The following is a 15,689-nucleotide window of genomic DNA, read 5'->3' as shown; positions in this document are numbered from 1 at the left end:
TCAAGCTTGGTTAATTGAAAACGGAAAACAGAGAAAGTTGACGAAACAAACTTAAAAATCAGGAGAAATATGCAATAGATAAAGGGTGACAAGTTAGTGTCAGTTCACATTTTCTATCACGTTCAGAAGTTAAGAAGCATCAGTGAATCCGCCGCGCGGCGCTGAGAACACAGAGAGAAGTTAATCCCAGCTGATAGCAGGAAATCATGCAGCGTGACTCAAACTTGACAGGTCTTACTATGCACATTTTCCCCCCCTTTTTTTTAACCTCCAGTATGGTTTTCTCAAACATCAAGCTGACACGCAAGCGCAGCGAATGCCAAGAGGAATTGTTCTGAGCGGTAAACATCGCTCCGCTCTTGATGCCTCGGTTTAGACAACATTAGCGGATGTTGCTGTTTGACATTTAAGTGGATTTGGTCGAAATCGGAGCATCCGTCAGTCTGATGTGCTGAGTGGGGAACACGACAGGGTATCCTAGCCAGGATTGTTATTTGTTTGCACACAGATTCGCTTTCACAAAACACACAAACAAAATCCAATCACCGAGATGGCATGGCCCCCTGAGCCTGGAGCAAATCTTGTGTCCACATAATGCCTGAGTCACTCCTCTGATACAACGTGCCATCCCATCTTGGAGGGAAATCTAGAATAAATCATGGCATATGCTTTAGAGAGCGTCTCCCCTTTCCCTCCAAATCACTATGCTTAGCCAGTGGTACTTCCTCAGGCCCTCTAAGCCTGGATATCTTACTTGGCCGGGGCGGGGTTTAGATATTTGCTTTCCCATATGGCAGCGCTGGATACAGATCCAAAGTGTTACAATCAGGGATTCACTTACAGCGGTGCTGGAAGTATTGGAAATCAGGCTGAAATAGGGTATCAGCACCACAGGATTTCCTCTGTCATAAAATCCGATATAACAGCAAAATCCACATGTAACAAGTGAAGGAGCAAAACAAAGCTGCATGATGTTGTGCATCGGGCTCTCATAGAACTACAAGTCTCAACAGTTTATAGTACTGCAGCCATGCTATGCTAGCAGCTCTGAGAGGCTGTGAATTTGAGCTAAATGCTACACATCAGTACACTTGCATGCTGATGTGTAGCATTATCTGATATACTATTATCTGGTATACTGTTTACTTCTTTCATTGTCTTTGTTTAGCATATGCATGTTACTATTTGCTAATTCGAACCTAACACAAAATATCAGTCTATGTATTTTTTTAATTATAGAATCTGAACTCTAAAATTGAAGTACTCACTACTCAGTTGTTTCAGTGCACCCTGAAGTAGACATGTAGAGCGATTTCATTTTATTTCATTTGGTCGGAATTATCTACTTTCAAAAGCTCGCACTGAAAACCACAAATGTTAATTTCATGTTGCCACCAGAGCAAAAGTCAGAGGGCCACCGAAGTCACTGGGATTCATCATCTGGGGACGATGAGTCAAAGTCTTGGGCCTATTCAGCCAGTAGATGTTGAGATATTTCACTGGGTTAAAAGAAAAGTCAGGAGCTCAGCAATTCATTAGGGTTCATCCTCTGGGCACTATGGATGGCTGTATCAAATTTCTAGCCAACAGATTCTGAGACAACCTTACTGTGCACTTATAGAAAAGTCAAGGCATCATCAAAGTCACTAGGCTTCATCCTCTGGGGATCATGAAGGTCTAGATTTGTTTGCCTTTGCCTTCGTAGCCAGTAGATGTAGACATTTTTCACTGGAACATTTTGAACTGAACATTTTGACCTTTTCTTGACAGTAGTCGAAAAATCAGTTAGTTATCCACAGTTATCCTCCCAGGACGATGAACGTCTGTGCAAAATGTCATGGCTATATATCAAATAATTGGTGAGATACTTCCATCTGGACCACTGTGGTGAACAGACTGTCTGACATCAGATCCTTAGAGCAATAAATCCAAAGGCAACACATGAGAATGGAGATCTAGAGTTCCTCTCAAAAAAATCAAGGTTACAAAAAAGTAACTTTCATATTGAAAATAATGACTTTTATCGACTGGAACTTTTGGCACTGGCAGCGAACCAGCAGTATCATTGGACCCCTAGCAACTGCTCTCCTGTTCTACCTTCCACCTCTGCCGTCCTCTCTCCTCCATCTGTTTGCCTAAGCGTTGGCTTAACAAACCCATTGTGCCTGGGAGGAATCCACATGTCTTGTTTGACAGCTCACTGCCATGTGTGCCCAGGCAGATCTGTGCTTTGTAATCTAAAGCTGGTGCTCAATGCACAGGCCTGTCTGTACGTTGAGAGACGGCTGCAGAGGGAGGCAGAGACATACAGAGAAATAAACACAGCCAGAAAGTGACAGCTGGAGATTGGGTAAACTGTGGTTTATATAGGCCCTTTCATTACATTGATTGCATTTATTTACCTGCGGCCTGGGTCAATAGGAGTTAAGACTGGGACCTCTAAAGCTAATTAAACAGTGAATCAGTGACCTGCATGATGACGGGGGAGGTTGAGTGACAAGTCCAAGGCTTTCCTCTCCGTGGCAGGGCATCTACGTTGTTGGAGAATAACTCATCTTATTCGATATATTGCAATGCAACACTTTCACACGTGGACTCCTCTTCAACCAAGGACCGAGTATGCTCAAGCATTAGGTTGCATCAGCCAACAGCATTAACAGTTTATCAGTTTCCCGCCCTCGTTTAATCCTGCCCCATCTCTTGCACCCATGTTGCATGTCACTTGCGATGCAATATGTAAAGACAAAAAACGGGGATGACATAAAAACCAACATAAATCATGTGGAAATGCCTAAGAACGCAGGCATTTCTTTCAGCTTGCACTGGCTTGTCCTCTCACACATTGTCAGTGCCAAACCACAGTAACAATAAAGGGATTACATACTGATCCACTGTGTAAAGGGAGGGTTGCAGAGAACAGCAGCAGAATATGAATATGATGACAGCTTGTCAGAAGACTAAAAGAAGGTGAGGCCAGGTGCTGTGCTGTCACAGATATATACACACAAACACACAAACAAAATCTCCCGTGCGCATGTATGCCAGTGTGGAGGATACACAGAGTTGAGGTCAAATTCTGTACAATCATCTCCAAATCTGTCATACCCTTACTCATTTTACTGACGAGCGATTGTCTTTGGGTTGGGGCTCTTCAACACCCATGTGCGGAAAAAACCCAGGGCGTGACGAGGATTTCACAGACGCTACGTTGACATGAGGCGCTGCCCGGGAGACTATTATCTTCGATGGAATCCTGTCAGGTGGGATGCCACCCAGTTTCCAGGAAGCAGGATGAGCAGGATCATGGTTCCAGTCAAACCATTTTTAACACATATGACCGAGCAGGCACAGGTACTTGTTGATCCACCATGACGGAACAGTAAGGGAAAATACTAACACAGCATCACAGAAACTGAGGGTCAGCTCCTAGCAGTGGTGCCTCAGGCTTCGCTGTTTCAATGGAACCACCACAATCATTGGATTTACTTGTTGGGACAAAGTAAATCTCTAAACATATTATACGTCACAGTTCAACCAAGGTGATGTTTGTACCCCCAACCAATAGCAAACTGTCTCGACAGCCCTGATCTTTGACGTAGTTCTTTCTTGAGAAAGGTAGTTGAATTCTGAATCCCATTCTGAGGCCATCAGATATTGATGCTTTGGGTTTGAATTTTGGGCTGAAAACCGACCCAAAACGTCCGTATTTGAAGCCCTGGGAATGAGACTTGGCAATCGACTATTTTCTCCAGGATCGCCTTCCCTCGTTTTGAACTGTGTGAACTTCTCCTGTTAGCAAAGGTGCTAATGATTTTGTCGACTGATGGCTCAATGAGCATTTTTTTTCTCTCTGAAATAACAGTAAAACAGTAAAAGGAAGGGGAGTGTAGTGCACAGGACAGAGGAAATAGAAGACGCTCTGGGAGCTTTGAACTTGTCCCTGTTTGGATAGCATGTTAACCATGAGCTCACCAGCTATGACCTACAAATATGCACTAGGTCACCAGAGCTTCAATGTGCCACTTGTGGCTAGATCTTGTGGTGGGAAGCCTGTGCGGGATCATGTGGGGAAAAGAGCATGCATGTAGAAATAGCCAGCCCCAAAGCTATAGCCACCTTTATGCTAAAAAGCTACAATTCCACTCTTTTTTTTCCTCTGCAGGAGTGAATAACGGGTCTTCTTCAGAGCCATGGGCTTGAATTACATAGTGGATGGTATTTCTACCAAATGAGCTGAATTTAACTGACCTCCTAAGCTCCATTATGTTAACACAAAGATCCTCTTTCTTCTATTATTATAGGATACAATTATTACAGAGACCACTGGCTCTAAATCCTTCTAGAGTACAGCTTGATTTTTTCTTTCTTTTTTTTTTTTTTAGCCCTCTGGGTAGTAAAAGGGCCACTTCTCGGATTTCAAACTATATCCCTATGTTCTTCTCTTACAAAATGACATACTTGGAACAAACCAGTGCCTTAACCTGAACTCTCTGGCTCCTAGCAGATGCTGCAGCCTGCAACCTATGACAAGCCTCATTTTGAGGAGTCACAGCCAAAAACGATTGGGAACTACTGGTGTATACAATTATGTGCAATACAAATTCACGGGTTGTTTAGAAATCTTCCTGGCCCTTTGAGCTTACAACACTTCATCGCAGGTGTTAATCCATCTCATGGGGTTAGAATAGCAACCCTGAGCCTCGAGGACTTGGGTGTTTCTGCCTTAGCAGAGAAAGGCACTGACAGCGCCAGAGTTGAGGATTACATTCACACTCGGGGCACAGCAATGCACTGCCATTGCCAGAATTTGAGGTCCATTCCCTGTCTTGCGCATTGATAAGAGTTTCACATGTGAGGGTTAGGGAATCATCCTTTGTGTCTGTCCTTGTCCTCATGCCAAGTCATTGTCTCTGTGAACTTGGCCTTATTTACACGGCACTCGGGTTTTAGTTCAGGCGTCTCGGTTTCCACACCAGAGGTTTGGTTCTGCACCAAAATGCAGCATACAATAGACATTTTGGACTGTTAGGTATTGTAAATTTTGTTACATACATCAAACCTTAAAACATTTCATTCCAGGTGTTCATGTGTTCTAATATTAGAGAAATACCCTTATTTGCTCCATTGAAAAGAGGAAACAAAATCATCCTACTGGTAGTTCCAAGACTACTGCATTTAGACTCCTTTCCCAAAACCAACATTAGCTACTGCTGCTCTCTGTAAGCATAGTAGAGAGGGGCACTGAAACGAGGCCCTCGGTAATGTGCATAAAGTCGAAAATCCCCTCACACATGGCCAATAAAAACGTGATCAATACATGTAAATTGTTACACAGAGCCCCTTTAAAGGTCCAATGTGTAACAATCAGCCACCTGTCAAGTTATCGCCAGTGTAACCATAAACTGCTGCTAATTGTTGCAGTGTTAGTTTGTTAGCTCAGTAAGCTGTGCAACTAGTGATTTAGAGCTCAGGGACGAGGGTGGTGTTGGTGTTTATACCCCTAGCACAGGAGCTTTGGACTGGGACGGGCCCAGGCTAGCTGTTTAGCGTATTAAGTTATTTAACTCTATCTAATCATTGCAACACAATATATGTGCATCATTGTGTGAAAGCTGATATTAATTCACATGCTGTTGATAATTTTAAGTAATCTCTGAATGTTTTTAACTAAAATTCTTACAAATTGCCCCTTTAAGTGTGAAGTGAGTCTGCTTTCACTGTTCACTATTTCTGTGCTAGTTTCTGGTCTTTATGCTAAGGTTAGCTAAACTTACAAACTCCTTGGCTTTAGCCACACATTTAGCATACATTCTTGGAAGTGGTAACAGTTTTTAGTTTCAACTCATTGTGAGAAAGACGATAGGTGTATTTCCCAAAATGCTGAACTATTCCTTTAAAGTTATATATTGTATCACCACTGTTTTAGTCTGTGCGTGAGCAGCTTGTATGTAAGCTAATCCTTCTGTTGAACCTCCAGTCAGTTAGACCCATGTGCAACCTACTTGGATGGAAAGTTTTAAAAGATATTTTTCTCACCTAGTTGGAACCCTGTGGCTTTATATGAATACATTGATATCAATATGACCTGGCAGCCTGAAGTGTTTACATTAGGCTCTGCTGGGAATTATGAGTCAGTAACACAAACACAAAGAGTCACGCTCCAGGTCACACTAATTTAATCAGTTATGCCTTGAATTTTGTCGAAGCGACAATATTAGTGTTTGTCATTTTCTGTTATTTATCTGGGTTGCACTCCTCGTGACTGATTATTTGTGTAATGTTGGATCCTGTCCTCACGTAACCCACGCACAGAGATGGAAAGCAAGTACATCAGAAAGTAGCAAACCATATATGCCTTTTCTTAAGACATGGTTGCAGAATATTGAAGCTAGACATAGCATACGTTATCCTAAATGACACCAGTCTCCTCTACGTGTCCTCAGCTTTGTGGCAACAAAACAAACATTGGAATGCTTTGTCGCAGGAACAAGTTGCAGACATTAGATAATGAACCCTTCCCCTGAAAAGCTGACTTTCTGCAGGTAGCAGGCCTCTCCGGCTCAGAGCGAACTCACTGAGCCCTGTGGTATGAATAGGCAGCGCGCACACTGGCTGACTGCCAGTGCTAAGATTCTTTTCAAGCACAAAGAAAAGTATGTCAGAGCAGAGAGGATCTGCGTTGTATGGCCGAGGGCTTAGCATGTAGCTTAGGGACTGCACTGAGCTAAAAAGTAGGGGAATTTGTGTGTGGCTATGAGTGGGATTATTGTGTACTTCTTCCCTGTGCATATATGAGCGTGTGTGTGTGTGTGTTTGTGTTTGTGTTTGTGCCTCTGTAAGCGTGTGTGTGTGGTAGAGTTATTGGAGCAGTGATTGAATGTGGGAATGTCAGCTATTGTTTCCAGTTCCTTCCCTAACACAGATCATTGGAATCGTTGGCTTTGAACTCGTCGCGATGGTTAATTTGACCAAGTTGTTTAAAGGACAGGCCTGACTAGAGAGAGACACCGCCAGCACTGACTCAGTGATGAATGTCTGCCTTTTTTTTTGTCTTTTACAACAGTAGATTTGCCTGCCAGGCTAACACAGAGAAAATATTTCATGCATTTTTCATATTTTTACCCTCTAAACCAGGGAGCTTAAGATAACAAACATGCAAATGTGTAAGATACCAGATAAGATACTCTAATGTATTCCACTGATTTGGCACAACTCGGGTACAAGTTTGGTGCTCAGATATGAAATAAACAGCAAATGCAATATTCATGTTGGAATTGTCTAAAATCTACTACAGTTTGTTGTAAGCTTAGCCTCATTCTGACTATATAGTTTTCACTATCAACATGCAACATTTTTACCAAAGATAAATTGCCTTTTCTCATCCGTGTACGCTTGCATGAAATGATGTTTGACATGCCGGCCAGCGCCCCCCCCCTCCCCCCAATACACTGCATCTATTTTGTCAACACATCACAGTGATAAGTCAAGCTATCAGTAATGACAGTAAATGTAGATTTGAGTCTCAGTTATCTCCTTTTCACCTTTTATACCCTACACACACGTGCATATCGGGTGTGCTTGAATCAATAACCTCAACAATAAACGTCCTCGGCGGTCTGTTTGTGTAAGATGCAACTCGCTGCGAACATCCACAGGTGTTCGTCCGTCTGGCGTATTTACCTGTGTCTCGATGGCAGTAATGGCTCGACAGTAGAGAACACACAGGTGAAAATAATAAAATGAATGACAGCTTGATTCCATTTAGCTGCTTCAGCTTCAGGGACCTGGCATTGTGCGTGCCAGCTCACCATCACACTGTCACAGCTGATCGGGACTCTTGAATAGACCAGAGCCATCGTTAATGCTTCTCTTAATATGGGAAGTCAAAATTTGAAAAGGTCTAATAGTACCTGAGGAGAGGTTTAAAGTGAACCTATGTAACTTTTTCTGACCAGTGACCTACTGTGGATACAAGAGGGGACTGGTAAATGCTAAAACAGGGTGGTGGCCCCAGAAGACAGGAGCCATAAAGTCAGCAAAATTACAACAAAGTCAGCAAGGTTTTATCAGTGACACAGCATTATATCTATCTAAAGGTTATGCTACCTTCATCTTATCTAAGCTGACATAAGATACTGCTCACACCCATTCACTACATAGAATATTGAGCATAGCCACCGTGACGCCACCCTTAGGTTTCTGAGGAGCCACAGTGAAGCTCAAAGTCAGTGGTGCTGGCCGTCGCCATCTTGTCAGCGCCTGCCCTCCACTAGCTCCAGGCTAATCAAAAAAAGACCCCCTAGTTTATTAAACAAGCCCACTATCTGAAAGCTACCAGGCTAGCCAAGGCTAACAAGCTATCTGTGTTTACACTTAAAGAATACCGCATTTCGCCTCACATGAGTTTGACTGTGGGTTTATTTGCCCCAATCCGACAGAATAATTAACTGTACATTAGCCGCAAGACGGCGAGTATCAAGGATGTGTGTCTTTGTTCAAGGATTTAGAGTTGGCTAAGTGTGTAGCATTAATAAATGCGTTAGTAGTATTCACTTGATAAACTCGCTAAACTAGATCTTTATGAATCACTGATAGACAAATCACTCTAAGAAAGAGGATTAGCATCCTGTTACCATCAAAAATGGTGGTTATGGTTGAGTGGCAGGAGACGTTAGAATTCGCACAAGTAATATACATAAGGTATCATCGGAGCTAGAGATGAGGAGGATATATTGTGCTTGTGGTTGGACTTTTTTGCTGTTTTACCAGGAGTTTAATGGAAGTTTGATATCAGTTTGGAGAAGCTAATCTGCTACATGTTAGCTTGACGCAAGGACTAGCCCTTCTCCTCTGAGGAGAAATGACACATTTGAAGAATCAGCAGGCTTTTGTTCAAAGTTGGATGGTAAGTAGCTTCCACTGTGAACGCAGGACTTTCATTGTGCTGCTTGCTGCCACGGCTTATGTTAAGCTAGCTGTTGAGTCTAGCTTCAAACATTAGGCTGGCTGCTTATAAAACAACAATTTCCTATTTTCTTTTCCTAAACATGGGTGTGGAGGTTTTGGAATTGATTGAAGGCCCCATTGACAGAGCTAGTTGCCCAGAAAGTCAACATGGCTGAACAGAATAAGCAGTTTAGGATATGGATAGAATGTAAAAGCCACAATCACTGTCAGCAATCCATTATATAATTTAATTCAATTCCAGCAATCACTTTGGCAGAGCACTAGGTGCCATTTTTCAAATACTTGGAATGAAACTCCTCATTCTTGTTTTCTTTTTTTTCCCCTGAAATAAAGCCATTACCCACATGGCCATAACTCCTTCCTATTTGTCAAAGTGTGAATATCGATGGCCATAAAGTTATTCATGCCTGCATGGCGCATCATTTTTATTTGAGAAAGAAATGAAATCCTATTCCCTCACACTCCCAGGAGAGAAATAATATGTCATGCCTCCCTCCCATCCATTTCAGCATATCAGCTGAATAAATTTGCAGGAGAGACTGGAATGTCTGTATGTGATGCAGTTGAAGAGGTCAGTTGAACTCATTGCAAGTAATATTGTCCTATTCCTTTTCCAGATTCCTTGTACAAAGTGCGCTTTTGAATTTGTTCCATCTGTACCATAGCCATCTTTTGTGCTTGAATGCTCGGGATTTCAGGATTTGAATAGAGAAACGTTTCTCAGGGGAAAAGCTACACTGTGAGATCTATTGTAGAGTATTTTGGTGTCACCTTCCTAGGCATTGAGTTGCACCATAATACAGTCCATGTCTTGGGTGTTCAAGCTATTTTTGGATGATTTTATTGCCCATCTCTGGATTTCCCAAGGTCAGTCTGTCTCATAAAAGGACCAACTTGTCCTCGCTTACCAGAATGAACGTGAAAAAAACCCCCATTATTTTCCCAATCTCTGCATTTCAAATGCAGCAAATGAATACCCGTTAAATTATTTGATGTCACCAAGCAGCTCCTTTTAAGGCAGCTGACCTCACCCACCTCATCTCTCTTGCCAGGAGGTACCAGATCACACCGTACTTGATACATTTTGTTAATGAACGGATCATTCAAACGCAGCCAAAAAATCTTTCATCCCAAAGTCACTTTAAACTAGCAGCGTGAATCCAGTTCCCGTGGGAAAGTAGGACACGGAGATGCAGTTCCTCACAAAACACTCGCCGGCTCTCTAGGGAGATGCCTGTGTTATTCCTTCTATTGATTTAACAGTTTGTTAAATCAATTGTGGGCTGTGTTTCTTCACATAAGAAACCTTTGGAACTGAATTGTTTAAGCTGCTGTAGAGCCTGAGGCTGCAAAATGTAAGAATTCTCATTTAAAACATTGGAAAATAACTAAAATTAACAACAGAATGTGAAGATATAACGATGTTAACGTTATGTCAAAGACGTTGATGTCTTGTGTTGCATAGATATAAGTTAAAGTTAGATAGCTAGTTGCTAACCAGTTATCCCCTTCCCACTTTGTACCTCAAGAGGAGACTGTCTGATGGTGAACAACACGCTCACAGTTTGGGCAGGGTCAGTTAATACAGCCACGAGCTGTACAGTAAGTGAGCTCACTAGCTAATTGCAGCTGGGCTATAGTTAGCAGAGGTTAGCGTTATTTTGGTATCAATTAAATAAATGGCCAGTTCTTACATATTGCACCTTTAAACCTTCACTCACTCATTTTTTAGCCTCTCGGGGGCAGCGGAAACAAGATGCAAACATAACACTGCCATATTATCATGTTTGAAGTTTTAAACACCTTCCTATTTACAAAACGAGTACCTACAGAACAGTATTGGCATCAGTTTGAAAAAGCTGTTTGTTTAGATTAACGTTACTCCTATATTCTATGTACTTTTAGCTCTGTTTTGGACTCCACCAACTCTTGATAGAAATGTATTTGGACTGTTAGCTGCTAAATGTTGGATTTCATTGGCTAGTCTAACTTTCTTTGTGTGCCATTTGGTGCTGGGCAGGAAGCGTAGAGTGAAGCTTTTCCACTGAAACAGCTGCCTGTTACATCTGGAAATGAGGCTGTTGAAGGCGATGAAACTGAACCAAAACAATTCACAGTAAAAGTTATGGACCATAAAAGCAAAACAGTGAACTGACACAGGCATCGTAGTAGAGTTGAGCGGAGCAGCAGAATCTGGTGATATTTCTTTGTGGCCTTGTCTCAGTGTGCAGCCCCTTTCACGTTAAACATAAATGTGATATACTGTGAATGTAAAGAAATTGATTATTGCAGCTTGAATTTACAGAAATGACTAATTCTTTTGTGAGCACAGATTTGGCAATAAGTCACTTCCGCAGTTTCTTCAGTCGGTCAATGTGTGCCCATGTACAGTGCATGTGAGAATTTATTGTCTTTATTGTGCTCATAAAAGAGCACTCTGCTTTGGTTATTGTGTAGTACAGTTGAGTAAAACATTTATGACTTTGTGTCTCTCCAGCACTCAGCTATGCTGTCCAGGTGTGTGAAATAGTGGCTGTCTGCAAGACCAAGGACGATGACCCAGACAGCACAGAGACCAGGAGGAGCCGGAAAACAGCAAAGCAGCTCTCCAAGCTGTATCCACATGCATTCACAGGTATAAAACCTACACTGGTATACACACTTCAAGGGTAAGATTTTTTTTTTTTTGGACATTAAAGTGGGAGTCCAGGTCTTGTGGAGTGCAACTGCGAATGTGAAAAAAAGTAGTTTAAAGCCTTAAATGGCTCCAGAGGAAGCTGCAGGTAATCTGATAAATTGCCTCAGTTGCATTGTGGGTAAATAATATAACGGATGAATATATCTTTTTCACACACAGTAGCGCTCACCAAGAGCTGTAAATATACTTTGATGTGTAAAATTGGTGGAGCTACCCTTTAACCATGCTCCTTATGTAGATGCGTCTTTTGTTCCTTCACACAACAATGCCCGAAGCCAGTTTCAAGCACTGTCACTCTCATTTCACTGTAGTAGGTTAATGTCACATCACAGTTACATTTTGGGTAAGTGTGCCAACAGCCTATGTGCAGCTCCACCAATCACAAGTGATCTGACACTAGAAATAAGCCTGGAGACAGCTCCACGGTCTGAGAGTAATGCATTAACAAGAGAGCCCCTCACAGCTTAGCTGACTGGGTCTAAGATGGCAGCATGCCAGTGACTTATGGGCTAATGCTTGATTTTGAGCCATTAGATTATATCCAAACAAGATCGGATTTACATTATTTATCGGAGAAAATGTAAAAAAAAAAAAAAATTACCTCACTAATGTGAGCCTTTTACTGGCATTAGAGTGCGTCGAGTCCAACTCGACTGTGTTCCCACGATCACTGCAAACTTGGCAACGCAGACACGTTCCATCACTTACATCCTGATTATGTAACATATTAAAGGATGATTTTACACCCACTCTGAGCGTCTCTCTGGCTTCCCCGCTGTAAGTACAAGGTACTGTGAGCGATTTTGACTGAGGAACTTGCCTGAGAAGTTAACTTTTCTATCAGATGAAAAGAATGCTTAGTGTGATAATTTGACTTTGAAATGCTTAGTGAGTGAATCCGCTGTCAAAGTGCTTAGCGAGTGAATTTTCAGGCCTTAATGTAAATATTTCAGTAATGTTCCCGAGCAGGATATTATGTGACTCCATCTCTGCTTTTTTTTTTTTTTTTTTGTCTGACTATCAGCAGAACCCTATTTTACTTAACCGACTTTTTCTTCATTTACCACATGCTCTCATTTCTCACTCATTCACGTTTCTGATTAACCTGGCTGGTGAGGATAAAGCCTGGGTTCATTCTAAGGCCAAGTCTGCACTGAAGCAAAGCCAGGTAGTGAATGTAGTCTGTGGAAAAACCTCTCTGCGCACGTAAATAGACCTGGTCCAAAAATACTATTATAGGTCTCAGAATATGATGGGGTTTTCACAGTGACGCTATCTGGGAAGGTATGGCTTTATTTAGCACATTTGGTGTTATCGCTTGAAATCAGATGAGGAATTCTCTTGTTTTGATACCATCTTTCTCCTGCTGACACTCCTTTTTGTGCATCCTCGGTCTAAGAACTACTCCATGCTTTGCAAGTGGAACCGAAATGGTTCAATCCTCACATCGGACTGTGTGTGTCTATCAGCAAACTAGACCTGTCTTTGTGGAAAGTTAAAGGTGGAATATGTAATAACATAGCTAAAAATATGAGCAGTGTGAATAGTTCACTCTGTTGATGTTAATATCAAGACATATCCACTGAGGTTAGCATAACTAATAACACTCCCCTGGTTCTCCAAGCTCCTGGTCTAACCACTAGATGCACTGCTTATCGTGCTAACTAGCTAACTGCAACTATAGTTAGCAGCAGTTAACGGGTACCCTGGTGATACGTTGCCCTTTGAGTAAGAATTTGAGAGGTGGGTAATTCTTATGTATTTGCGCTTTTAGATAACAAAATAACAAGCATATGATAATCTGCATATTCCTGTTTTCTCTTTCTCACACTCCCTTCCTTCCCTCTGTTGCGTTTCTCTCCAGTGTCCCACGTGAGAAGGACGAGGCAGCACCAGTGGCGGTGCAGTGATGTCACCTTCCACTGTGCCAATCAGGGGCTCTGTGAGCAGTGGGTCCAACTCATCAATGAGCAGCTGTCATTACTCAGTACGTATGTTGATGGATGTCCTCCAACAGATGTGGTACTTTGAACTTAATCATAACTTAATCTGAATCACTTTATTGACTTGGTGCTGTAACAGTGTAGTATCAAGTGCTGATAATCTAGCTTGGTGACTGCTTTTCCGTGAAAAAATAAAGTAGGAGTACTTCAATATTGTCTTCTTTACATAAATAACACACTTCTCATTCAAGATAAGACCTATTGTTGAATGAGCTCTTCCCAGTCCTTAACCTGTCTGTAAAGGGAGTGTGCATTATTGTCCATAAAATAACATTTTATTCTCTTCAGGAGTATCAGTGTCCTGAGGAGAGCCCGGAGGCAGACCTCTGAAAGAGGGTGCCTTCCTGCATTCCTCTTCTAGACAGTACCTCACAGGCACAGACATAAAGAACAGAGCCAGCAACAACAGCCTGATTAAACCATATAAATGGTGGTACTGCAAACACTGAAAAAGTGTGGTGTCTTATAAAAATATCTCAGCTTGGACAAGAAGCATGATAAGGAAGTCTGTATTATTACTGTCTCCAACATGTCACAAAATATTAAACTTTAGACGTGAAGTACACGTTAAAAAATTACATTACAATGGAAATATTATTACAGTCAACATGTTGAGCTTTCGTACATTTTTGACATGGTTGAGTACAAAATTTTGTACTTAACACTTAATATGTGTCGGTAAATTGATGACATGGTTGCGTTCTACAAGGTTAGGTATGTAGCATGTTGAAATTGCAGTGTGAGATGTGTTCAGCTGATTGGAAGTGGCCTACTTGGCATGGTTTCCCGACAGGATTAATCAATTCAAGAATACAAACACTATTCATTGTGAAGCTGAAGCCTTTGTGAGTTCTGTAGAGTTGGGCCTTCTCCACGGAGCAGCTTTACATCACCCATTGACAATCCATTTATGTAATCTAATGGAACTTTTGTCTTATTGCCAAACAAAATTGTGCCCTATATTTCTTTGTGCTCATTTAACACTTGACTCCAATCCATTCGTTTTCTAATCCGAACAGCTGCTGTATCTCAGTTTGTTGTCCTAAACACAGTCTTCCACAACAGCCATAAAAAAAGCCATTTAGTATTCTCCCTCGCAGCACTTTGTTGGTTTATCACCGAGTGATGCAGCACCTCCGAATTGCTTCACACTCCTCCCATAGTCAGTAGACACACCATTTATTTCTTGAGCTGCGTGTTTTGGGCGCCAGTCAGTTTGACTAAGCATTTTGAGAAAGGTCTCTGGTTAATGAAAACTTCATCAAGCTGCCGTCAGTTACACATTTGTGAAAAAGGTAAACACTGGGCCTTTTTAATGACTATCTCATACCCTTCCCTCACTTTGCAGGCAACCGACCGAAGAGCCTTCTGGTGTACATCAATCCCTACGGGGGAACGCGGTGCGGGAAGCGTATTTACGAGCAGAAGGTGGCTCCACTGTTCCGCCGCGCCTGCATCTCCGCCGACGTGATTGGTGGGTCCCGTTTTTCAACATTTAAATAAAAAATGAGCCTCAGTGGTCGCCATATAGATCTCCACCGCCGCGGTGGCCTCTCGCAGGGACCGAAGAGGCTTGCGAGGATATGATTTGGCTCATAGTGCCATTAATCACGCCACCTCCTTAATGGAAGCTGTGATAGTTGATAAGCTTGGGTATCCAAACACATCTATTATTCAATAAGTGTATGCTCCAGCTACACATAGTCTGGGGTATTGATGGTCCATCAGAGTGAATACTGCTCACTCTGGGCTGCTATGAACTGCAGGTGTGTATTTGTGTTGATATTATATGCTTGGTAAACAGATTTACCGTTGAAATATTGTTTTTGTTTTTGTGGGCCCAGGGCTCATTTTGCAGGCTAATATACAATAGCTGAATTAGGATGTTTTGTGCCACTGTGCCTTTGCTTTTCCTGAGCATTAATCTGCACCAAAGGCTGCTGTGAATGTAACAAAAGTGCAGTTATTTTCCACACCTTATGTTTCAAAATGCCAGTGATAGTTTGCTTGTTCAACTACTC

The 15,689-nt window shown here is 42.0% G+C and overlaps 1 protein-coding gene across 2 annotated transcripts in view; it reads left to right on the top strand.

The window, feature by feature from the left end:
* The window catches only part of cerk (ceramide kinase), a 42,626-nt gene that overhangs the window by 2,582 nt on the left and 24,355 nt on the right, over positions 1-15,689 (top strand). For both annotated transcript variants that reach the window (XR_005079043.1, XM_037122382.1), the window contains exons 2-4: positions 11,465-11,602; positions 13,530-13,652; positions 15,017-15,142. Coding sequence is in view for 1 of the 2 variants with exons in the window: in XM_037122382.1 (XP_036978277.1) it covers positions 11,465-11,602; positions 13,530-13,652; positions 15,017-15,142 (387 nt within the window). In the remaining variant the exon portion in view is untranslated. The remainder of the gene's footprint in view (positions 1-11,464; positions 11,603-13,529; positions 13,653-15,016; positions 15,143-15,689) is intronic.

This window comes from Acanthopagrus latus, chromosome 14 (assembly GCF_904848185.1).
Source record: "Acanthopagrus latus isolate v.2019 chromosome 14, fAcaLat1.1, whole genome shotgun sequence".
Lineage (NCBI taxonomy): Eukaryota > Metazoa > Chordata > Actinopteri > Spariformes > Sparidae > Acanthopagrus > Acanthopagrus latus.
This window is presented reverse-complemented; position numbering and strand designations above follow the sequence as displayed.